At 52.7% G+C, this 25,351-nt stretch overlaps 1 protein-coding gene across 2 annotated transcripts; it reads right to left on the bottom strand.

The window, feature by feature from the left end:
* Window positions 1-390: 390 nt before the first annotated feature.
* Window positions 391-20,629, bottom strand: LOC101844764 (centromere protein J). 2 transcript variants are annotated; one of them, XM_040728364.1, is made up of 11 exons: window positions 20,533-20,629; window positions 19,316-19,461; window positions 16,040-16,258; window positions 12,715-12,876; window positions 11,646-11,745; window positions 9,985-10,088; window positions 9,618-9,716; window positions 6,449-6,589; window positions 3,900-3,984; window positions 2,319-2,436; window positions 391-1,118 (listed from the first exon to the last, which is right to left on the bottom strand). In XM_040728364.1, the coding sequence occupies exons 2-11, from the start codon at window positions 19,412-19,414 to the stop codon at window positions 929-931; spliced, it is 1,317 nt and encodes a 438-aa protein (XP_040584298.1). In that variant the 5' UTR covers window positions 19,415-19,461; window positions 20,533-20,629; the 3' UTR covers window positions 391-928. The 2 variants fall into 2 exon arrangements, with proteins under 2 accessions (XP_040584298.1, XP_040584299.1); XM_040728365.1 differs by lacking the exon at window positions 20,533-20,629 and adding an exon at window positions 19,781-20,016.
* Between the last annotated feature and the right edge of the window lie 4,722 nt (window positions 20,630-25,351).

The raw sequence follows: 25,351 nt of genomic DNA, 5'->3' as shown, positions 1-25,351 counted from the left end.
AGTGCTGCTGCTGGACACTTCCTCTCCCCTGCCCCCTGAAGACACCCACCGGGCGTGGTCTGCTAGCCTGCCTGCGGCAAATGCTGTTAGCTTCTGTTCACCTTGCAGCAGTGTGGAGAGAGGACGCGTTCTCAGAGCGCCTCTGCCCTTCAGAAGGCAAGCTCTTCTACAGTGGGTCTGCAGCCTCAAGCCCACACCAGTGCAGGGGCTGGAAGGGGAGGCCAAAGGACTGGTGCTGGCTATTGAGACTCGGTCGCATCGTCGCATACCAGTTACGGGGGGGAGGGGAACCTCCCTCGCGAGTGGTACGCAGTGGGGGGTGCTCCCACCAGAGGAGGGGGCCGTCAGGCGGATTCACGGGGAAAAAGTAGGAGGCGTGGTCCAGGTGTGTTTCTGTGTTTTTCTCTGGGCTTTTACTCTTGTCCTTGTTGATTGACAGATCATAATTATTCAAATTAATGGGATAGAATGCCACGTGAGGCTCTGTTGAGGCCCTTCAAGGCGGTTAAATTGTGTCTACTAATATAACAAGCACCGGTGAAGGTACGTCCCCCTGGGTCCCACTATGAGAAGTCTAAAATGGGGGCGGAGACGGCGGCCAGGTGTTGGGGACTGGCTGCCCGTGCTCAGGTTTTACTTCTCTGCTTCTCTTTTATCCTCTAGCTCCAAGCCCAGGCTCTGGCAGAAGACGCCACAGCAGTCCGGACAAGGCCCCCCTTCTGGGAGCCTCATTCCTGGCTGCTGCTTCTCCGACCTCGTTGCCCAGGTGGTGGCTACATGGTCTTTCTCTTTACAGTTTTTGGATGCCTCTGACGTGTTGGGAGATCTCCAGGAATGTCAGGGGAATCTACCAAAGTGGGTTGTTTTGCCTGTTTTGGTCAGAGCTGTGACTGGAGCCTAGTGCCTGGCGGTGAGTCTGGCGGGGGCTCTATTTCCAGTCCAGGATGACAGTCCCCATCTCATCTTTGACCCTGACCCTCCCTGAGGCATACTTGGTCTCCTGGCAGCCATTGCAGTACACAGTCTTGGTGGTGCCGTCTGGGAACTCCCTCCGCTTGAACCTGGCTGTGTGGATCTCCCTCTGCCCGTTGCTGAACACGATGGTTTTGTCTCCGTTCCTGCAGGACAGAAACACTCCGATAAGTGGTGACCGACGGGGGGGGGGGGGGGGTTGTGAGGACCTGGAGATGAGTGATACCATCGCGCCGTCTGGGTTTCTGTCTTGAGGGAGGAAGTTGAAGCTTCCCAGGGAAAGAGCGGGGAAGGCATTTGAGGTTTAAAAGGCAGAAGAAGCCGGCCCATGCCGGCTGAGCTTGGGAAGGGGGGTTGGGTGGGGGAGCTGAGTGGGGGAGCCCACTGGAGGAACTAGTGAGGTTGAGGTCATGAAGGAAACGTGCCCAGGACACGCCGCAGTCGGGGGCATATTGGGGACATCTAAGGTGAGTTTATTGGACTCTTGCCCAGGCTGTTGGACAGATACGACTGAAAGCCCTGTGGACCTCGTTGTCTGCAGGGTGACTTAGCGCATTCTTGTATCTGAGAGTCTTGCTTATACATGCTGCAACAGAGTCACAACGTCTACACAGCACGGCTTTGACAAGGTGGAGGCTGAAGGTGTGCGCTCAAGGCTGGCCAGCTTCAGTCACCTAAACATTGGCATGTGTCACCTCACGGCAGGGAGACATCCTGGGACACGTGCCAGCTAAGAGCAGTGAGACATCCTGAGAAATGCGGAGTGAGATCACTGTGATGTCAACCTAGGCCACTGTGACATTAGTTGAAAATGTAGACTGCGGGGCCACCTTTGTCCCCGAATTCGATCACTGAGCACAATTTGGGGGCACATGACTGCCCCAGAAAGTCTGTCTCTAAGCTCACATTCTCTCTAAGTAGATTTGAACTGAGGGCCCAAAGGCTCTTGTAGGTCCAATGGCATTGTTTTCTGGCGTCATGGCCGCTTTTTTTTTATTTTATTTGATATGTATGAGTGTTTGCCCGCGTGAATGTCTGCAAGCGACATGAGTGCCGGGTGCCCATGGAAGTCGCGGGAGGCCAATGGGTCCCCTGGAACTAGAGCTACAGATGGTTGCGAGCTGTCATGTGGGTGCTGGGAACTGATCCTGTGTCCTTTCCAAGAGTGGCCAGTGCTCTTAATCTCTGAGCCATCTCTCCAGTGCCCCCCTGTCTCCCCCACCCCTGTTGGTATATCTAAATGAATGCTTGGACGTTTGCAAACATCTAAATGCCTACAGGCATGTTACAGAACACAAAGCCCCAGGTGGGAGTCTCGGATCAGGCCGTCTGCTGGGGGTGCTGACCTTTTCACCGTCACACAGGTCCCATCAGGGAACACAGTCTCCTCACATCCATCCTTCAGTTGCTTCACGGTCCCATCCGGAAACACGGTTTTCTTCGAGCCATCCGGGTAGAATTTTTCTGCAGGAAACATTCAGATTAAAGTACATGGTGTTATACTGGGTGCATTTGGCAGCTGTGTTGGGTCTAAGTAATCTAAAATGGTAACGGGAAAGATCATTTTCTAGTTAGAGGCGTTTGCAGTCAGGACTGGCAGACACAGCACCCAGCGCCCGGCCGATATTCAATTCCGTGTTACGTAAGGCTGTGTAGCCAGTCTCCAGTGCGTAAAACAGTTGGTGTCTTTTGTTAGACATGAAGTGATGGCAGGTTACTGGTGCCTGGGCAGCTGGAAGAAACAAACGCACTTTCCTGGAGGGCATCTCCAACATGGGTCCCCTAGGATTGCCACCGGATCTGCCCCCTACAGCGCAGACTGGAAAACTAGGGGGTGTGGCGTGCTGGGACTCAGCTGTGGTTGGCTCCACACTGGACTCCGTGTCTGGGCCGGGCTGTCCAGAGCAAGATGCTGAGGCAACTATGCGTAAAAAAGTGACTGGGGAATTCACGGGAAAGGAGACGACGCGGGTAGGGTGGTGTTAGCCGACACACTAGATTAGAGAGACCTGAGAAGGACCTGAAGGAGATCATGAAATCTGGCGGGAAACTGTGAGGTAGAGGGCAGTTCTAAAGAATTTACCCGAATGTAATGATTATAAAATGCAGTACTATACGTTCAGAGATGAGAGGGCCCTGGGTGGCTATGGTTAGAGGGTTAGGGATGGAGGCCAGGCAATGTTTGCAGAACAAGAACATCCTTTGCTGAGAACATCCTTGAATTTAATGGTATAGGGAATGCCGGGCAAAATCTGGGGGCACCCAGCTCGCTGAGTTTCAGGAAAACTAAAAGTGACTCTTTGGGTATAATTTTGCCCTATGTACTTCATGGAATGATTTCTAATTGAAAAACAACAACAACAACAACATTAAAAATCCAGCTGGGCGGACTATTTTCTTCAGTGAGCCCAGAGGCTGGATGTCTGCTGCTGTGGGGACCACAGACCCTGGCCGGAAACTCACTCCTCCATCAAACATGTTTACTGAAAACAATCCAATGCCATAAGTTCCTGATAAGGGCTTGATAAGGGCTCGCTCACTGAAACACCCTGACTTTGATCTTCCCGATGGCTAGCCACTTCCTGCTCCCTGCTGTTCCCGATTCTGGTGTCAGAGAGTTAACCACCGGCCAGGAGGAGAAAAGAGAGACATATGGGAGATGTGTGTGTGTATGTATGGCAGAAGCTTTTCTTGAGGGAAGCATTTTCTTGGGAAGTTCTCTTAAGCCGACTTGGGGAGCATAAAGATTTCTTAAGGCAACCGACCGGTCTCTGTGTCATCTATCCCGACGCCCTCGCCACATTCTCGGATACAGGCTGTGCAGCAGGCGCGGCATGCTGTCCCTGCCCATGATGCTCATGCGCCCTACCGTCTCTGACACAGGCGGACAAGGCGGGGAGCCAGGGGTACAGGGTGGTACTCCTCACCCGTCCACTTGTTCGGGAACTGCACGACTTCGACACCATCCGGGTAGGTTGTGTGCGTAGTCTGAGCATCCGCGTAGTAGTATATCTGTGAAGGCCGGGTAACCCACGTTAGGAGGCAAGCAGCCCCCCTACAGTTGTTATGTTAGCCTCGACTGAATCTGACTAGTTACTCCCCGCAGGTGGGTTCTGTGGGAACTTCCACAGTTGAGCAGCACAGGAAGTGGAGCTTGTCACTCGCACCCCAGAAGTGACAGACTTGGCTGTCGTGAGATTGTGGGATGAGGTAGGTTAGCCCTCGGGTTTTTTCTTTTTCCTGAGCATCTGCTAATGCATGACTTGCTGCACCTTCACGCCTCGTGGGTTCCTGTAGCTGGTGAGGGCCAGGAGGTGGACATGGGCTGTAAGCCCCAGTGTCCCATGAGCCCCACAGTTTTCTGAGTAGTGGCCAGGTTCAGCTCGAGAGAGTAGATTCTCCCCAAGTGCCTCGGACATCCACGGAAGTGCACCTCACGAGCTGCCAGTTGACCTGGGTGTTTCTGATACTCATGTCTCCCTTGGTTTCCAGGGAGAGAGGGAAGGAGTGGGAAGGACATTTACAAAGGGGGACGGTGATGGGCTCGGGGACAGGCAACGGGGCTCGGGGACAGGTGCTCCTGATGCTAAGGCCGGGTCACGCTTGAAAGTCACCGTCCTGGGGTAGAACGGGACGGAACGGGGTAAAAGGAAGGATGCATAGGGAAGATAACTGCTCTACTCCTAATTCACATTCCTGCGGGCCACACCACATCGGTCCTCTGAGATGGAGTCGTGTCTCTATATCCACCAAAGAGGAGGGTGAGCGCCTTTAATTGGAGCCATATCGTTGGGAAATCTGTGACTTTGAGACTGGGATGCCTTTGGGGCAGTTTCTGTCAACCTGGCACAAGCAAGAGTCATCTGAGAAGAGGGAACATTAGTTGAGAAGACCCCTTCGTCGGGTTGCTCAGTAGGGAAGTCTGTGGGGGCATTCATTTTCTTGACTAATGATTAATGTGGAAGGGTCTAGACCCCCGTGTAGGGGGTGCCACACCTGAGTTCTCGGTTGTATAAAAGCCAAGCTGAACCAGCTATGGGAAACACGCCAGTAAGCAGTGTCTGTCTGTCCGTGGTCGCTCAAATCCCTGCTTTCAGCTTCCCGTGGTGACTTCCCTCAGGGAGTGAGTGTGACGGGGGACATGGGAGCCAAAGAAGCCCTTTCCTTCCCAGGTTGTTTTAGTCATGCTGCTTATTACGGCAGTAGAAAGCAAACTAGGGAAGAGGGCTCCGTGCTCCGTCATTTAGTGTAAAGCACTGTCTTTATAGTGTAAAGCACTGTCTTTATAGTAGCAACATGTTCCAGGCCAGGCGGACGCAGGGAGTGCTCCTGTCTCCAGCATCACATAAGTACCACGTTCCCTCGGCAGACCAGGAGACAGGGAAGGAATCAGCAGCAGACCTGGAGAGAGGCGTGCTCACCTGCCTCTGCGGTGTCACCACACAGAGTCAAAGTCACAGTGGGGGACTCCCCCCTCCCAGCCTGCACCGAGCCCCGTTCTCTCTCCTAACTCACCCTGCCTGTTACCCGTCTGTCACTCTACATCTGTCCATCCTTCCTTCGTGTCTGCCTGAGAAACACGGTTGTGACCCCCCCCCCAAGGTGAGGCAACACATCTCTTTGCCCCCGCCCCCACACGGGGGCTGCGACTTCCTGAAAGTCACCATTTGCATAGGTCTTCCAGGATTTCCTGGTTTGTTTTCCTAGGCACAAGGGTCATCTCAGACCAGTAGAAAACCATCTGGGTAGGGAGGATTCACAATGGAGGGTAGGGTGGGGTGCTGGTGGGACACGGTTGATGGGCATATTTGCGGGCTGAGGCCATGGAGAACCTCACACGCATCATACACCAAGGGCGAAATCCTCATTAACAAGGAGGTTCTGGCCTTCAGCCCTCCCTGACACCAGGACCGATGGACCTGCGTCTGTGAAAGGGCTGCTGGTAACTCTGTGGGCGGGTCTGGCTTTAGAATAACATGGGTATGTGGGTCTGGCTTTAGAATAACACGGGTATGCGGGTCTGGCTTTAGAATAACACGGGTATGTGGGTCTGACTTTAGGATAACAGGGGTATGTGGGTCTGACTTTAGGATAACAGGGGTATGTGGGTCTGACTTTAGAATAACAGGGGTATGTGGGTCTGGCTTTAGAATAACACGGGTATGTGGGTCTGGCTTTAGAATAACAGGGGTATGTGGGTCTGGCTTTAGAATAACATGGGTATGCGGGTCTGGCTTTAGAATAACAGGGGTATGTGGGTCTGACTTTAGGATAACAGGGGTATGTGGGTCTGACTTTAGGATAACAGGGGTATGTGGGTCTGACTTTAGGATAACAGGGGTATGCGGGTCTGGCTTTAGAATAACAGGGGTATGCGGGTCTGGCTTTAGGATAACAGGGGTATGCGGGTCTGGCTTTAGGATAACAGGGGTATGCGGGTCTGGCTTTAGGATAACAGGGGTATGCCCGCACTCACCACTCTCTGGTCGGGCTTGACTTTCTTCATGTCCCCGTTAAAAAACTTGATGAGGATCGTCTTCTTGTCAGCACTGATCTCCTTCCTGGTTCCATTGGGGAAGGTGATGATGGTTCGCCCATCGCTGAGGACCTGCTCCACCTTGATGGACACACAAAAACTCCCGGTGAAGAGCGGTGGCAAGCATGGTTAGTGTTTTCCCTCGTGTTCAAACTCACTGCCCACTGTCTGCCTGGCATGGTGGAGACTAACACACACACACACACACACACACACACACACGCACTGATGAGCTCCCAATCCCCACCCTGCATTTGGTCATCAATAGCAAGTGTTATGAGTTGATTCTCAGTGTCCCCCTGCCTTTGTGCTGATGCTGTACAGCATTTGCCATGGGGCTGTGTGGTCTCTGGTCATAGGACTGACGAACCTGAAATCCTGGACCAGATAGAATTGCAGGGTTACTATGTAAAAAATTAACTTTTGTGCATTTTGTGTCTTCCCTGTCTTATCCTGTCGACCCACACACTACACTAATGGCTTCAATTAAAAAAAAAACAAATCAGCAAATAAGTAACTTCATATGTATGCTGCTAGACTCTTGGTGGATGGCAACACCCTGCAAAGATTGGTGTAAGCAAAGACACTAGTAGAAATAACATCAATTTGGGTAGTTAATATATGTATATTTTAAAACTCCATGTAGCATTTATTAACTATGACACATATAATAACTATTGTTGGTGTAGCTGGGAATGTAGGGTTAAAAACCTATAATCAGAGTTGAGAGCTAATACTTCTGAACAAATCAGAGTGCTAGCCAGCCAAACCCAGCTGACGGTCAATAAGTTGAAGGGTTGAGCTAAGTCCAGCAAGACTTCAACAGACAGCGGCCCTTTCAAAACAACACACACACACACACACACACACACACACACACACACACACACACACATTCTTAATGCTCTGCACAGGGCATACACGTGTTCTTAATGCTCCGCACAGGGAATCGCAAGATCAACCGCAGCTGCGCAGACCGGTTATGGAACCGTGCTCTGTTAGATAACCAGCTGCATGGACGGTGGTCACTGTGTAAGACGCTAATGCAGCTGGTAATTTCCTGTCACCTCTTGCCTTGTGGCACTGAGCATCCCTAAGCATTTGTGGTGATGCTGGGATGTCCCATACCACTGTCTGGTCTACAGCAGACACTGACAGCAGACAACTGTGACAGTGGTGCCTTCACATTCTCTCCAATTTTATCATTATTCCAGTGCCTTCCTCGTCGCATGAGAAATGCCCTACACCGTGGTGTGCACTCCTGTGCCCAGGCATCCTTGCTCATCACGCTTACCACGGCTCTTGCTGGCATCAGAAGGTCATGCTGAGTGGGTGAGAGTACCTAGGCGTGTGGGAGTCGCCACAATATTCACACCAGGGGGAAATCACCTAGTGTGGTTCTGAGAGCATGCCATTACTAAGTCACGCATGATGGTGTGACTTTCAAAATTTACCTTATAAAAATAGGATGCTAGCTCAGTGGTGTTGGTGCACACCTTTAGTCAGAGTGCTGGGAGGCAGAGGCAGGTGGATCTCTGTGGGTTCAAGGCCAGCCTGGTCTACAGAGTGAGTTCTACGACAGCCAGGGCTGTTACACAGAGAAACCCCATCTTGACAAACAAGAACAACACACACACACACACACACACACACACACACACACACACACACACACACACCAAATAGGATATGAACCACAAAAGAGGATATAAAGCTAAGTATGCTCTAGTTTAGACTTTGCCATGGAGTTTTCATTTTTTCTTTTAGTGGTAGATAAGTTTGTAAAAATGTATTGGATAATGAAAGTATAAAATTTAGCCTGACTCACTGCAGCCTGAGGATGGCTATTCTAACTCTATAGAAAAATGTTGAGATGTATAGACCTTGGGGCTGGTTAATTTTAGTGTATGGCTTTTCGTACTGCTAGATTTTTTTTAACCATAGAGTTTTAATTGAAGTAAATAAAAATTTATAGTATAAAGATCATTGAACAGGAGAAGAATCCCAGCGAGTCCAATGCAAGACACACGCAGATCAGCTCAGGGTGAGGGGATCAGAGGACACAGTGACGTGACAGGGACTGGAAAAGAAAGGTGGCACCCAGTAGCCAGACGTAGCAGAACAGGGTGCCACGGACTGCCTGCTTCTCACGTCTGCACCCTGTGGCTCCCGGAGACCAGGCACCTGGCTGGTCCATAGCTGGCTGGACTGACCAGCACCGCCCTACTCCTCACAGGCCCGTCACCAAGGCCTGCCCTTTGCTCAGCTGTGTCTGTTTGTCCGACAACAACGGTGTGAGACAGGAGGACTCTAGGGGATTCTGCTCGGTGGGTGGGCTGCTTGCCCTGTGCGCTTGAAACCCTGGGTTCCCTTCCCAGCCCATCTTAATGGACTGTGGTGTGGTCCACACCTGTAACTTCAGTACCCCGGGAGGCGGGAGGCAGGAGAGTCAGAAATTCAAGGTCGCTGTGAGTCCATAAAAGCAGAGACCCTGCCTTAGAGGAGGGGAGGGGGGAAGGAGGAGGAAGGAGGCTTTCGTGCAAAGCTGTGGAGCCAAGCAAACGGTTCCTCGCTCATCTATTCAAAGAGTTCTCGGCTTTCAAGGGTGGAGATCTACTCAGTCCGAGGCTCCACAGACAAGGAGGAGCCAGGAGACTCAACTCCAGCAAGGGAGGCGGAGGGGCTGTGAGCAAACAGCCCGGCTGTGGCTGCTTCAGCTGCTCCCGTGGGCCACAGCTGCTCACCCCCTCCCTCCCTCCCCGAGTCAGCCTCAGCCCTCTGGCAGCAGATCTCTACGACAAAAGCCCTTTTTTTTTTTTTTTTTTTTGGTTTTTACGAGACAGGGTTTCTCTGTATTGTTTTGGAGGCTATCGGTCCAGCCTGGCCTCGAACTCACAGAGATCTGCCTGCCTCTGCCTCCAGAGTGCTGGGATTAAAGGCGTGCGCCACCACCGCGTGACAAAAGCCCTTTTTGAGGTAGCAGTGAGGGGTAGACGTTCCTCTCAGAGCATGTGTTTGTTACTGGGAGCCAGCTTGCAGCTCAGGAAGGTCTGCTTGGCTCACGGGGAACGCGGCAGGGAAAGACCACATGCCGCGGGCAGGCGCCTACCTTGCCATTCGGGTGTCGCTTCTCTTGTGTCTCATTATCCTTCTCAGTGTCGATGGAGTGTGGTACTTCTCTGGGAGGTCTTGACCGTGCCAGAAGATTCTGTGGAGAGATTATAGCCGCCGTTGCCTCCCGTGTCCCCTCCACGCCCCCTGCTCTGAGAACCACGGGTCTAATGCAGCCCTCCAATGACTATAGGAAGGCCGTGTTTCTCTCGTTTGAAAGGCTGTGTGCCCAGAGCCTGGGAGTCTTTTGCAGCCATCCCAGCCTCCTGTGCTCATGAAAAAGGGATGGAGTAGCAGTTCCTGCCATCACCTCCTGGTTTTCCTGCTCCCAACCTCCCTGGCCAGGTGAAACCCTCCCTACCTACCTGCAGCCACATTGCATTCTGGGAAAAAGTAGGGATGAGCCTTCTTGCTTGAGCCTGTGTGAGAAGCTCACCTTCAGAACTCTCTGGATTGGAGGACCACAAATCTGAAACAGCAGAGAAGGGCTGTTTCAAGAGGCCGCGCACAGATAGCGAAAACGATGTGTGCCCAGTGCGAGTTCCAAGTCCCAGCCTACGTCCCCAAACGCATCTTCTTTTCCCCTGAGGTCACCGCGCAGAACTGGAGAGACAGCCAGCCCTTGTCTGCGGATGGTGTCTTCTCTACGTGCTGGGATGGAGGACACTGAGCTAGCAGAGGGCGGGCGTCTGTCCTGAAGCTGCTTTTGCCCCAGTTAGGGGGCAGACGTAGGAAGGGAAAAGTCACAAGCCCAGTGATGACCGCCCACTAGACACGTGGAAGGAACCGGAGGCAGAGAGTGGGGAGCAGGAGTCCTGTGCCTCCGGGGCAGCGGGGAGCAGGAGGAAAGGTCACCATGGTGGAGGAGCTGAGAGCTGCACACCCACAGCCAAGAACAGGGAGAGCGCGATGCATGGACGCTTGCTTGCTGGCTCTCAGGGGGCTCTCACACATCGTTTGGGACCCCTTGACTTAGGAATCGGTGCTGCCTACAATGGCCTGGGTCCTCCTCCATCGATTCACGATCGAGACGGTTCTTCGTAGGCATGCCCGCAGGCCGGTCTGATCTAAACAGTTCCTCACTAAGACTCTCCTCCAAGGCGATTCTAGGTTGTGTCAGGCTGCCGGCTATAAAAGTTAGCCAACACACAGAATGTGTGAGCGCTTGCTCTCTCCATTTGGTGGCGCTGCTGGAGGAGGTATGGCTGGTATGACTTTGATAGGGGAAGTATGTATCGCTTGGGCCCCTTTCCGTTTGCTCTCTATTTTGTGCTTTTATGGGTACTTGCTGTTATGAACTGGCCCTTGGGAATCATAAGCCCCAACAGATTCTTCCTTCGACAAGTTGCTGTGGCCGTGGTGCTTTATCAACAGCAGCAGACAAGTAACTGACTCACAGAGGTCCAGAAATGCCGCACGGGAGCAGGGGGAGAGACAGCGCTGTGCTTGCCCGTGCACTAGCGTCCGGGGCTCAACGTGTCAAAGGGGACTCACATGGACAGCGAGAGAGGGTGTGTAAGAGGCAGGCTGCGGGGTGGCTGAGAGGCCCCTCTCTGCCCACTGAGGGTGCGGCTGAGCCGGGACTCTGTGCAAAGGCTCCATAGCAGAGCTATGAGGCATACCCTCAGTCATGCTCAGGGACACAGAGATTATGACGGTCGGTGGCCACTGACGGCAGCTGGAGCGAGGCATTCTCCCTGCCGCTGTGGGAGCCTGCAGGCGGGACCCACAGGGACAGGAAAGGCCGTGTGCACCAGGATGGACAGCTTGATCTCAGGGGGAGGTCAGCAAGAGCTGGCCGGGAAGGGAGGTGATGTCACCAGCCGGCAAGCAGAAAGGGAAGGGTGAGCCGGGAGAGCCGGTTTGGGCTCTGCAACTGCGTTGGGAGAGGTTACCAGGACAGATGCTCAAGGAGGAGGAATCAGACAGAACCCAGGGAGCTCTGGGGAACCTTACCCACGTGCCATTTCCCTCCCCGAGCAACCAGCAGGAACTGGGTGGGCCCTTGCCATCTCATTCTCCTCACCAGCCAATGACTCTGTGTCCAGGGCTGTGGAGTCTGACGGGAGTTCTGGTGATATCCTGCCAATGTGTCTTCGCACAAACTTGGAAGACAGGTGCATAGCCTGGGTACAGAGAGAGTCACAAAACCAGCGACACCACCAGACCAGTGGCCAGATGCTGAGCACGAGCCGTGCTAGCTCCCAGATGCCCCAGTCATGTCCCAGACTCTACCAAGTGCATTGGGCTCCAGTCCCGGAATTCAGACAATTGACCTAATATAGAAAATTCCCATCCACACAATAGGTTAAAAAAAAAAAGACCACTGCAGTTCTGCTTAGCTTCTTGCTTTAGTACTGAGCGTGTGTATGAAGATGCTCCGCTTTCTAATCTGCAGAATCACAGAATTACCATTAGCAAATTCCCCCAGTCCATTTTGAGTAACGGGGTGAGTGCTCCGGGATGAAGCAGGGTGTGTTCCTGGGGGTGAGGAGGCAAGGCAACGGGGAGAGGGAAGGTTGGCCAAGTGCAGTCTGCCCAAGCGCGAGGGTCAAAGTTCAGAATGCTAGAACGCCCAGCAGGCCAGGTGAGGCAGCATGCCTGTGATCCCAGCACCCAGACAGCAGAGCCAGGAGGGTCCCTGAAGCTTGCCAGACGGAGGGTGGAGTCGACCAGTGCAGTCCAGCCTCAGTTAGGAAGCACATCTCAAAATGAGGTGGAAGGCCTGGGGATGGCCCGATGGTGAGAGCTTTGCTACCGTTTCAGGGGACCCCACTTTGGCTCCCAGAGCTCGTGTTGGATGCCTCCCAGCCGCCTGCAGCTCTAGTTCAAGCGGATAGAGCACGCCCTCTTCTGGTCCACGGGTGCGTGGACGTGAGTGCACTCACACGTAAAAATAACTTATGCGAACGATGTGAGAGACAGATACAGGGAGACAACACACACGTGGGGGGGTGGGAGGAGAGAGAGAGAGAGAGAGAGAGAGAGAGAGAGAGAGAGAGAGAGAGAGAGAGAGAAGGAGGGAAGGAGGGGGAGCGAGGAGAGGGAGGGAGAGAGAGGCACTATGCACAAACAGCACAAGTTCCCAAGGTCACCTTTTCATCACAAGACACGAAAGAGAATCTTTCATCCAAGGAGTCTGTTCCTCCAGTGGCCATCAGGCTGCCATTCTGAGGACTCACAGAAGGGGCGTCGTCTCTGTCATCCCAGGACGTTGTTTTATCCGAATCGATTCCCTCTATCTTTATGTACACTGGCTGGAAACAAATGTGGGGGTATTTGTATCAGCATCAAATAGTGTTGTCCCCAAAGCACCAGTTAATGCACGGCATCCGCTACCCCTCAGCCTGGACTAGGACAACCCGTCCCCCGTTTTCAGTCCCCTGGGGGAGCAGGAGGGAAGCTGCTCTCCACACGCTGCCCCCCCCCCCCGCCCGTCTCAGTCCAGCACCATGGCACTCTGTCGTCTAGAAAGGATTTGATACCGCGGTGAGTAAAGTGTATGGAACCAAATTCAACAGACTTACAGGAAAACGAGCTTCTAGCCTTTGTGTTATTTTTTAAAATCTATGGTTTTGAACTGTGGCTTAGCTATTCACTCAGTTATTACCTCCCTTCGGGCAAACACCTGCTAGAAAGCCTTACTATTTTCAGGTAGTGGATTCCAATTACACATAATCCCTTCTGCTGTGTCCCCAAACCACTGTCCACAGGAGCCTCGTGAAGAAAAGCAACAGTTGCAAAGCCACCACCAGCTTAAAGGACACCCGAGGGCAGGGGACCACAGGCTTAAAGGACACCCGAGGGCAGGGGACCACAGGCTTAAAGGGCACAGTGGGGGGGGGGAATCACATTTTAATCTGCCTCCTAATATTAAATGTCTTCACAACGGCTTGAGCTAGGATGCCCCACATGCCAGTGACGCCAGACTGCTGCTCAAATACCTGTGACCTGCTTCTGGCTGACGTCAGATCCAGACTATCACAGGACCCCCGGCCCCCCAAGACTGAACAACTCCAACCCTCGTGAACTTGCATCATGCGATTTCAGCTGAGCATGTGGGAAGCAGGAAATACGTAACATTCAACAATATCTATTTGAAGTGTTTTCTTCATACGATATCTTTGGATTGCATTCTTTCCCTCCCCCAGCTCCTCCCACATCCTCCCCACCTCCCTACCAAGCCAACCTCATGTTCTCTCTCTCCCACCCTCCCCAACAAAGAGCGAAGTAAACACGAAACAGAAAAAAAAACCCCAGACAAACAAAAACACAAACATGCGCACAACCAACCAACAGCAACAACAACAAAAACCAAAGAAACACAGAGTCTGCTTTGTGTTGGACTACGTCTCCTGGGCATAGGCCCGTCTCCTAGTATGGTTGATACACCCAGTAGCACTCCACTGGAGAACACACATTTCCCCTTTCCTGCAGGCATCTTTTGTGAATAGCTCCTTGGTAAAGGGTGGAACATTGTGCCCACTTGCCTCTCTCTCTGAGAGCTGGGATTTCGCTTGGCGTGAACCCGTGCTGGTCTCTCTGAGTTCATCCTGCACCAGCCCTTTCCTGTCTGGGTGATACCTGTTTCCGTGGCGTCACCCATCACCTCTGGCTTTTTACAGTCTTTCCGCCCTGCTCCCCGCCGCGCCCCCCCCTTCCACATAGAACCCTGAGCTGTGAGGGGAGGGTTTAGTGCAGACAGCCTGTTTGGGACCAACTGCCCCAAAGTCTCTCTCCGCACATGGCCCATTTGTGATCTGCTGTGTTAATTACCATCTACTGCAAGAAGAAACATCTCTGGCGAGGGTTAAGCTAAGCACTGATCTATGGATACAGCAATGTGTTATCAGGACTCATTTTATTGATATGTTCCCTTAGCAGAGCAATTGTATTTATTTTTTTTTTCTAGGCCTATAACCTGGTTTCTTGGCCATTTTATCTGGGTCAGTTCTATCTCATGGAATGGGGCTGTAAATTTCATAAGGAAGTTGCTGGTTACTCTCATAACATGTGTGGCGGTGCGGTTGTACCAATTTTATCTTGTAGACAAGTCTCCGTTTTAGGTAACGTGTTTGTAGTGGGTGGCATTGACGGGGGGGGGGCCTTCTCCTCTGGTAGTCTGCGGAGTTACCTTACAGCACCATGGGTGCTAGTCAAAAGGGGGTGAAGCTTACTAGCTGGATACCAGCCTGATTTCTCCACTTCGGTGGAGAAGTTGTGTCTTCAGTCACGGACCCATACGGCCCAGTTTGTAGAGAGCGACCAATAGCCTTAGCAACGGCCTGTTAAGTTTGGGGAGTTCTGTGGGTCCCCTTTGGCCGATGACTCAACAAGATGTAATCCATTCCTGACCCCCGGAGGATTTGTTTGGTGGGATAAGATGTCTAGTTGGGGTATTGCCTTTTCCATTATGTGCCGACTCCATTGAAACCCCCTTCGTGTGTGTGTGTGTGTGTGTGTGTGTGTGTGTGTGTGTGTGTGTGTGTACAGTAGTTGGATCCTGTATGACTTTTCAGAAGGTCTTTAGTCGCTCACACAGTTGGCCAAAGACCCGAGATTCCAGGTCTTCCTTCCCTGGAGGCTGTCTGCAAGTGTGGGCTTGGTGTTTTAAGCTGCGCACTCCCCCTCTGAGGAGGGTGTGAGCCTCCAGCACCGTTTCTCCGGTGCTATTAGCCTACAGCTGTGCACCCCACGCACTCGTGCACTCACGGCAGACCTTTGGACGCCATCCCCAGAATCGTGTTTGGATACAGATGTCCCTGGGGCGAATTTAAAAGCTTAGCGCCCGCACCTTGCTTCCTGTTGCTCTAAGTTCAGTGTTTGTGGCGCAGGCGCTGTTTTTAATCCGAGGTCACACGGGGAGCGTGTGAGCGGTTACTACGCACCCATTCAGCGAGCACTGACGAGGGACTGACGTCTGATGGGGATGGGGTGATACCCTGCTGATGCGTGGGGCACATCTTACCCGTGTACCACGAGCGAGGGGGTAATTGGGGGCCACGCGGTAGCAAACACCGTATAAAATCTCCCACGGGACCCCTCTCAGCTTCTACCGGGAGACAGAAAGGAGCCGGCCGGCTCTCGGGCACTGAGTCACAGGGTTTTATCTAAGTCCTCCTTCCCCCTGTGCCTCGGTGGGGTTAATGACAGGGTCCAGTTCATCACTTAAGGTAAAGCAGGAACCTGGCGTCCTGAGATGACCTGGTGTCCAGCTATTCCACCAGAGCCTGTGAGTATCCCGGGGACAGAGCGGTGACATGCTATGTTCCCAGGGCTCCCAGGGAGGCCCAGCCGAGACTTGCTGTCACTTCTCTGTGTCACTGAGGGACAGACTGTAAGCCCTCACGGAGTGCCTGCAAGGGAGGGGACGTGCCCTCACAGGGCCATGATCTTTGTAAGGCGGGGAACCGGCTGTACCCGAGAGTTGGCTGTTCCTGCTGTGGGTGGGGAGGCCGCAGGGCCTTTCGTGGATTTTTTGGTGCCCTGCTGCTTCAGAGCCTGCAGTTCCTCGCGGAGATCCTCGTTCTCCTTCACAAGAGCGTTGATCTGGCCTTGGAGGTCTTTGTACGCGGCACACCACCAAGAGGCCTGTCTTGTGAGCTCTGCTGCAAGGTCACAGATCTGCTTCTGCAGCCCCTGAGGTAGGAAGAGAATGATAGGCACTTCTCAGGCAACCCCCAAGGAAGTGCCAGCCCCCACCCCTCCCCCGCCCCCAACGCTGCCACCCCAAAACAGAGTCCTCTCTGCAAGAGATTGTGGACTTCTGGAGCCCTGTCTACCTCCAGAGAGAAAGTCAGATGGCCTCAGCTTCAGCCATCATTATCAAGTGTGTCTACCAGGACTGACTCCATGCACTCCAACTAGATCTGATGGCTGGTGAGGTGTAGTCCATTGCTAGAACTTTTTTTTTTTTTTTTTTTTTTTTTTTGCGAAAGAAATTCTCTTCTCCCCCTCAGCCTTCAAGGAGCTGCCCCTATGAGTCCGAAAATGATTGGGATCCAGCCTCTAGTACTAATTTCACTAACTGCTTGCTGGGTGCCTTACCTCAGGGAGAGGCCACCTAACTGCTCTGGGCCTGCTTCTTACCCCTGAAACAAAGTGGCCTTGGATTATTGTCTGAAGAGTCGGAAATGTCTAGTGTGGAGGATTTTACTTGGAGACTGCCGCTGGGTTTTTGTATCTGCTGATTTGTGAGGGGGTGTGGTACTGGATTACGTGATACCAATTTTAATGTTACACATCTGTTCATATTAACGTATAAACACAACAGGCACCGTGAGACGCCAGTGGTGGCCACTCCCACTTGCTTCCTGAACTCGATGATTGAGGTTCTGGCGGCGAATGGGCAAAAGAGAAGAATGGAGTGAGAAAAGTCCCCTTCTGCCTCGCTGTGCCCAAAAGGACAGATCAGGGAGACAGAGGGCACCCGTCCCCATCGCAGAACAGTTAGCGATGTCATCTGGGGATGCTGCTAGGGCTGAGGAGGCCTGGTCAAGGGACACTTTCCCCCACAGTGACTGCTTTCCCATCAGCTGCTGCCCCAACCCTCTAAGACTTGTCCTTTGTCCTGTCTCTTTGTGCAGTGTTGAAGAAGGTGGCCCAGCAGAGCTCTGTGTCCTCTGTGGGAAACGTTGGCCCTGAGGTAGGTGTGTGTGTGTGTCTGTGCATGTGCATGTGCTGTGCATGTGCTGTGTGTGTGATGTGTGTGCCATATGTGTGTGTAATGTGTGTGTGCCATATGTGTGTGATGTGTGTGTCTGTGTCTGTGTGTGCCGTGTGTGTGCACGTGTGTGATGTGTGTGTGCATGTGTGTGATGTGTGTGTGCATGTGTGTGATGTGTGTGTGCATGTGTGTGCTGTGTGTGTGCCATATGTGTGTGATGTGTGTGTCTGTGTCTGTGTGTGCCGTGTGTGTGCACGTGTGTGATGTGTGTGTGCATGTGTGTGATGTGTGTGTGCATGTGTGTGATGTGTGTGTGCATGTGTGTGCTGTGTGTGTGCCATATGTGTGTGATGTGTGTGTCTGTGTCTGTGTGTGCCGTGTGTGTGCACGTGTGTGATGTGTGTGATGTGTGTGTGCATGTGTGTGCTGTGTGTGTGCCATATGTGTGTGATGTGTGTGTCTGTGTCTGTGTGTGCCGTGTGTGTGCACGTGTGTGATGTGTGTGTGCATGTGTGTGCTGTGTGTGTGCATGTGTGTGCTGTGTGTGTGCCATATGTGTGTGATGTGTGTGTCTGTGTCTGTGTGTGCCGTGTGTGTGCACGTGTGTGTGCATGTGTGTGATGTGTGTGTGCATGTGTGTGATGTGTGTGTGCATGTGTGTGCTGTGTGTGTGCCATATGTGTGTGATGTGTGTGTCTGTGTCTGTGTGTGCACGTGTGTGTGCATGTGTGTGCATGTGTGTGATGTGTGTGTGCATGTGTGTGATGTGTGTGTGCATGTGTGTGTGATGTGTATGTGCCGCGCGCGCGCGCGCGCGTGTGTGTGTGTGTGTGTGTGTGATGTGTATGTGTCGCATGTGTGATGTGTGTATGTGTGTGTGTGTGTGCTGTGTTCAGAAGCCTGTTGTTTTCCTCCTTTAAGGGTGAGGAGAACACTTCTCTTTCCTTCCATAGGGATCATCTCTAAAAGTAGGACCGCGTATCAGATGGACTGATCTTAGAGAATAGTACACATTAGAGAAGAAGTTTCTGACCATTTTGCTCTCCCAGTTCTGGAGACAATGGGGAAGTCATTGCATTTTGGTCCTAACAATCATCTCCCTTTCTGGGAACTTTGCTACTAACGCCGGATTTGGAGGATTTGGTGCAGAGGATGGCAGCAATGCACCAGAAGTGCCAATCAAATCCCTGGATACTTTTCTCACATAGAATAGCTCTTTCAAAAACACTTCATTTTTATTAATGTATATAAATTGTATATTTTGATGAGAGATTGCTGTGATATTCCCCCCAGCTCATAAAGTATTGTAAATGCAACCTACAATTTAGGCCTTGAATCTCCAGTGAAGGACGGTGTTAAGCTTCCAGAACATGTATACTGTGAGAAACTCTTAGCAGTCAGATTCCTGTCCCTGTCAGAAAATACCCGAGGGAACCAACTTATAAGGAAGAAAGTTTTGTTCAGGCTTCTGGGTTCAAAGCTTTCAGTTCACAGCTTCTGAACTCTGTCATTTTGGACCTGCTCACTTATGACACAGATACACACACACACACAGAGAGAGAGAGAGAGAGAGAGAGAGAGAGAGAGAGAGAGAGAGAGAGAGAGAGAGAGAGAGAGAGAGAGAGAGCTGCATAATGGGAATGGGCTGGGACTTCTCAAAGGCACATTCCTAATGACCTAAGTTACCTCTGCCTTAGCCTCCACCTCCTACCAATAACAGCACCTGGCAGACATCAGGGTCGCACACGTGATCTTTGGGGGGGCATCTGAGACTCAAACTGTAACTCCAACTCACAGTAGTTCTCAGACCCTAGTAAACCCTGACACCAACAACAAGCCATCCACCCTGGAAGATGGGCGGACCAGAGTTTGTCTCCAGAGAGTGCTGCACAGCGGCTCAGAGCAAGCCCACACCGAGATGGTCCTGAGGGCCAACCAGAGTTGTAGAAAGGAATGGCAGGTCTCAAGCGGCAGAGTTCTACCCACTCCGTTCCCCATCAAGGGACACGCTGCTTCTCGGCCTGACTTACCTCCTCGCGCTTGCCGCCCTCCCCAGGGCCCTGAGCCGCCGCAGCCATCTTCTTCTTCTCATGGTTGGTCCCCGCTCCCTGACTCGGGTCCTCTAGCATCGTTAGACTCCACTGACTCCTTAGCCTCGAGGTGACCAGTAAGCATTCTGAGTGTAGAGGAAAAGGGTCACGGGGGCTTCTGGGTGCATCCCACCTCTACCCGCCGGTTATCAGCTGATGGCCTTCCAATCCTCCCACTGAAAGGATGGAGAAAGCCCAGTCATGCTTCGACGAGTCCCCCACCCTACTGCCTGGGAAGCCTCCACCTGGAGCTGACCAAGAAAAAGGTTTCCATGTCTGGAAACCACAGACGGAAAGGACGCGGCCACTTACAAGTGGGCGTGTCCCCAAAGGTGGGTGGGAGGTGCTTTGATTTGGGGAGTCAGCATGGTGCCTGATCACGCGAGTGATCATCGCCAGCATTACCTTGAGGTGAGCAGGGCCTCGGGTCTTAGTCCTTCATCAGACCTCTGCTGTGGATACCTTTGACTGCCTCTCAACCGGACAAACCCCTTGCCCCCAACCTACAACTCCATAACCTAAAACGATGATGACATAGGAGCAGGGGTTCGTGGAAACCTGAGAGTTTGGAGCCTTGGGGGAAGAGCCCAGCAGGAGACAGCTGAGTGGAGAGGAAAAACGAGGAACAGCCTTCCGTGGGATAGCACAGGCACCAGCAACTGAATCAACTCCCCTCCCACCACCACCAAAGCCCCACTCCAGCTAATTCCCACCCCCTGTCCAGCGTGGGGATGGTGACCAGTGGCGGGGTTTGGGAAAGAAACTGAGGACTGGTTAGTGGCAGGGTTTCTCAGGCAGATCCTTTGGGAGTGTCCTGACCCCCAAATCACAAATATAACAACACATAAATACTTGTGTTCATAAACATAGGCTGTATGTATAAACAAAAACGAGAGGCTGAGCCACAGTGACAGGGAATCTGGTTGGAGACGAGGTGCTTCCTAGTGAGAGACAGACAAAGGCATCTGTAGCAGGGCTATTCGTAGCCCACCTCATCCTCACTGGCCCCAGGCCCATGGTTTTCTGCCAAGTTGGACTGGCATCCATGACTTCTCAGAAGAGGGACTCCACACTCCCCAACATTGGCTCCTAAGCCCCTGTCTCCAGGGAGTACCCTCCCTCCATGTCCCCCCCCAAGGCATCCTGGGTCACTTCACCTAGCCTAAGATGGTGGCTTCTGCCAAGACATTGCTCATCTAGGCCATATCCCAACAGCTCTCTGTGCCCCTCACACAGCTAACTTTAGAACCCCAGGAAACCCGTCCATTCTAAACTGACTCTCTGTCTTAAAGGGCCGTGCCAACCCATGCAGCCTTGGGATTTTATAAGGCTAAACAACAATTACCCATGATGTAGCTAGAGTAAGCTCATACCCATCCACGTAGAGAAGCGGAGGGAGCCAGATTGTCTGCCCAGTTGATGATGGCCGTATCACGTCCTTCACTTGGAATGGAGTAAAGAACTCAACTCTCTTCAGCACGTTCCTGAAAAACTATAACATGTCTTTAACATAAAAAAACAAAACTGCTCAGAGATGTCCACAGGGAGGATATGATCTCTATGAAGCTAAACAGGAGACAGAAGGCAAAAATTTCAACATTCCACAGGATGCTTCGTCTACTAAGTGGTCCCTCTGGGTTTTGCGACTAAGGGCGAGGATGAGACACAGTGGAAGAGTTGGTGTGCAGCCTTAAGTCCTGACTCTCACTTCTTAGCCACAGCACGGTATTTGGAGCGGTTGGATCTTTAAAGGTAAATAGGAGGAATGTTTTCTTTTTTTGCAAGAGTGTGTCATTTCATACCTATGACCACTTTGGTCACACCGATCCTGGGACCATACAGAGTTCTGTTTTGGGACCGACAGTGCTACTCCTGGGAGACCTTAAATGGCTTCTCTTTCTCTTTGTATCATCAAGTTCTACTTGGACCAGTCCTTCTTAGCCAGAAGAAGCCAGGTGCCCAGGACTTTGATTCTATCCACTGGATGATAAGACATCCAGTCCTGGCACTGGTCAGGGGTGCTCCTGCCTGGTAAGGAATCCCTAGTGTGGGTCCATGTGAGTGCGTCTCCAGAACCCTCCAGCAGACTGCACCCTCCATGTGAGCCGCCTCCAGCAGACTGCACCCTCCATGTGAGCCGCCTCCAGCGGACTGCACCCTCCATGTGAGCCGCCTCCAGCGGACTGCACCCTCCATGTGAGCCGCCTCCAGCGGACTGCACCCTCCATGTGAGCCGCCTCCAGCGGACTGCACCCTCCATGTGAGCCGCCTCCAGCGGACTGCACCCTCCATGTGAGCCGCCTCCAGCGGACTGCACCCTCCATGTGAGCCGCCTCCAGCAGACTGCACCCTCCATGTGAGCCGCCTCCAGCAGACTGCACCCTCCATGTGAGCCGCCTCCAGCAGACTGCACCCTCCATGTGAGCCGCCTCCAGCAGACTGCACCCTCCATGTGAGCCGCCTCCAGCGGACTGCACCCTCCATGTGAGCCGCCTCCAGCGGACTGCACCCTCCATGTGAGCCGCCTCCAGCGGACTGCACCCTCCATGTGAGCCGCCTCCAGCGGACTGCACCCTCCATGTGAGCCGCCTCCAGCGGACTGCACCCTCCATGTGAGCCGCCTCCAGCAGACTGCACCCTCCATGTGAGCCGCCTCCAGCAGACTGCACCCTCCATGTGAGCCGCCTCCAGCAGACTGCACCCTCCATGTGAGCCGCCTCCAGCAGACTGCACCCTCCATGTGAGCCGCCTCCAGCAGACTGCACCCTCCATGTGAGCCGCCTCCAGCAGACTGCACCCTCCATGTGAGCCGCCTCCAGCAGACTGCACCCTCCATGTGAGCCGCCTCCAGCAGACTGCACCCTCCATGTGAGCCGCCTCCAGCAGACTGCACCCTCCATGTGAGCCGCCTCCAGCAGACTGCACCCTCCATGTGAGCCGCCTCCAGCAGACTGCACCCTCCATGTGAGCCGCCTCCAGCAGACTGCACCCTCCATGTGAGCCGCCTCCAGCAGACTGCACCCTCCATGTGAGCCGCCTCCAGCGGACTGCACCCTCCATGTGAGCCGCCTCCAGCAGACTGCACCCTCCATGTGAGCCGCCTCCAGCAGACTGCACCCTCCATGTGAGCCGCCTCCAGCGGACTGCACCCTCCATGTGAGCCGCCTCCAGCAGACTGCACCCTCCATGTGAGCCGCCTCCAGCGGACTGCACCCTCCATGTGAGCCGCCTCCAGCGGACTGCACCCTCCATGTGAGCCGCCTCCAGCGGACTGCACCCTCCATGTGAGCCGCCTCCAGCAGACTGCACCCTCCATGTGAGCCGCCTCCAGCAGACTGCACACCACCGCAGCTGCTGTCTCGCTTGGGAATATGCTGGGTGAGGGATGTCACAAGTGCACATCTGGAAAGGGCCACACTGCGTTGCCCTCTGCCCACGCTGATGGGCAAACATCGGGGGGGGGGGGCGGGGAGGCCCCCTCAGACGTGCCTGAATCTGCTTGGGACGTTGTTCGGTCGGATGGTCGGTGACATGGGACAGGCAGAAAACAATGGCATCTCGAGTGAGGAAACCTTGTCCCTGCCTTTACTGCATTCCAGACTCATCTTTTGGTTGCTCACGTTCTTACATTCACAGAGGAGGTGGCGGCATGTCTCTCGGTTACCTGGGAGCAAAGGTCAGCTCCCAGGGTTGTCTGTTAGGGTGGCGCAGACACACTTTCTAGGAAACGTACAGCAGAAACGTAAAGACTGACGGGGCCCTATGTGTGATCACTGCAGACTGGCAAGGTGATTTGGGATTTTTACCTCCTATCGTATGTTTGAGCATGGATACTTGACTGTGTCTATGAGATCTGCGTTAAGGCGCACTGTCGGACGCTCCCACCTCTCTGTGAACTCAGGTGGCAGTAGACGCCAGGGACCGTCTGCAGGTGTCGTGACAGTCTGTCACAGAGTAACACAGAAGGCAAAACTGTAATCTATGGCTAAGAGAGAGCTACAAGCCCTGAGTCAAACCCAGACCCAGAGGTCAAACCTTCTTAACAAGCTGCACAGCCCAACGATGACATACAAGGATTAATGCGTTTGCCGGTTCCAAGTCTCCTCCTCTTTAAGATCTGTGGTGTTGAGACTGCCAATCAACCTCACACATTCTGTTGAGTAACTAATTGTCTTGCCGGCTCTGAGGATGAAGTGGGTAGACAGCCAGGGCTGAAGAATCGAAGAGGGCTGCTTTATTTCAGACGGCATTAATAATCCAAATGGGAAAACAGAAGGCCACCCCGTGGGAGCCGCAAGCTGGGTAGGACGGTAGAACCTCTGAACTATTGGTAACAGAGGGGCTCTAGCCAATAGGTTGCCAGTAAGTGTCACAGCTCTCTGACGAGTAAGTCTTCAGAAGGTGTGTTAGTCAGGGGTCTCTAGAAGAACAGAATTTATAGAAAGAATATATGTTCATATTTTCATATATATTCTTTCTATATCTATAAGCCCTGTTCTTATTTTATATATATTATATATATGTATATAATGTATATATATATTATATATGAAGGGGATTTATTAGAATGCTCTGTAGGCTGTGGTCCAGCTAGTCCAGCAATGGCTGCCTACCAAAGGAAGGTCCAAGAATCCAGTAGTCGTCCAGCCCCTGAGACTGGATGTCTCAGCTGGTCTTCAGCATACACTAGAACCCTGAAGAAGTAGGGTCCAATGCCCGTGACGGAATGGACTTGCTAGCGGGATTGAGGACAAGCAGGCCAAGAGAGCAAGCTCCTTCTTCTGTGTCCTTTATGTAGGCTGCCAACAGAAGATATGGCCCAGCTTAAAGGTGGATCCTTAATTGAAGTCCCCCATAGGTGCACCCAGCCATTTGGGTTTTAGTTAGTTTCAGATGTCACCAAGTTGACAACCAAGAATGGCCATCACAGAAGACACACCATTGAAAACAGCGGCAGAAGGAAAGAGGCCCGAGAGGCTGAGGTAGGAGTGAGCTCCCCTGCCAGCAGCGGCAGACGTTACAGGAGTGTGTCTAGGGAGTCTCACAGGCAGGAGTTGCCCCCTGTTTTGCCTTCCCCAAGGAGCTGTCTAATGAATTTGACAATACAGAGGCCATGAACCTAGTTATATAGACCCAGGCAGACTCTAATTGACTAGGTGTGTGTATGCAAATTAGGTGAAAACTATGAACCAATCAAGGGGGAAACCTGTTAGCCCAGCAAGCACAAACCCACAGAAAGGGTTCCCAACCAAGACAGTGGCTCCGTTTCTTTTTCAGATACAGTTGTCTTAGGGAAGCAAGAAACTCTGGGGTCAGAAGGGCACATCTGAGGCTCTTCTGTCTGTGTGCGAATATCACGGGCCACGCACGCTTTAGACACAGGCTCCTGATAGCACTGTGTAAAGGTTTAACCTTGTCCTTAAGCCCAGTGGTGAAGCAGCTTAGAGCAGAGGTTCTCAACCTGTGGGCCAAGATCCCTTTGGGGTTCACATGACCAGGTATTCACATTATGGCTCATAACAGTAGCAAAATTACAGTTATGAAGTAGCTATGAAAGTAATTTTATGGCTGGGGGTCACCACAGCGTGAGGGACTGTATTAAAGGGTTGCAGCATTAGGAAGGTGGGGAGCCACTGGCTCAGAGAAGCCACCAGTTTGCAGCACTGCGCACGCGCCTTCTCGGGCAAACACCCAGATGCTGAGTGGCGGGAGTGCATGGCATTTTTCACGGTGACTGTTCTCTGAGCAGAGAGATACCTCATCTTTGCAGGAGGATCCGAGTGACATGGGATAGGGTTGGGTCCTGGGGAGCAGACGCAGATTTTGCAATGAGCTATTTCTTTCCTGTATGACCCAGAGAGTTACTTCAAAACAACCTTGACTTCTGGCCTCGACTCTGGGAAGGCCACTGAGGATGACTCCAGAAAGGCTGCAGATATCAGTGCCAGCTGAAGGGTGTATACAGCTTCCCGATGG

Source organism: Mesocricetus auratus, unplaced genomic scaffold (assembly GCF_017639785.1).
Source record: "Mesocricetus auratus isolate SY011 unplaced genomic scaffold, BCM_Maur_2.0 Super-Scaffold_100018, whole genome shotgun sequence".
Lineage (NCBI taxonomy): Eukaryota > Metazoa > Chordata > Mammalia > Rodentia > Cricetidae > Mesocricetus > Mesocricetus auratus.
The sequence above is the reverse complement of the archived record's forward strand: the minus strand, read 5'-3'. Positions and strand labels throughout refer to the sequence as shown.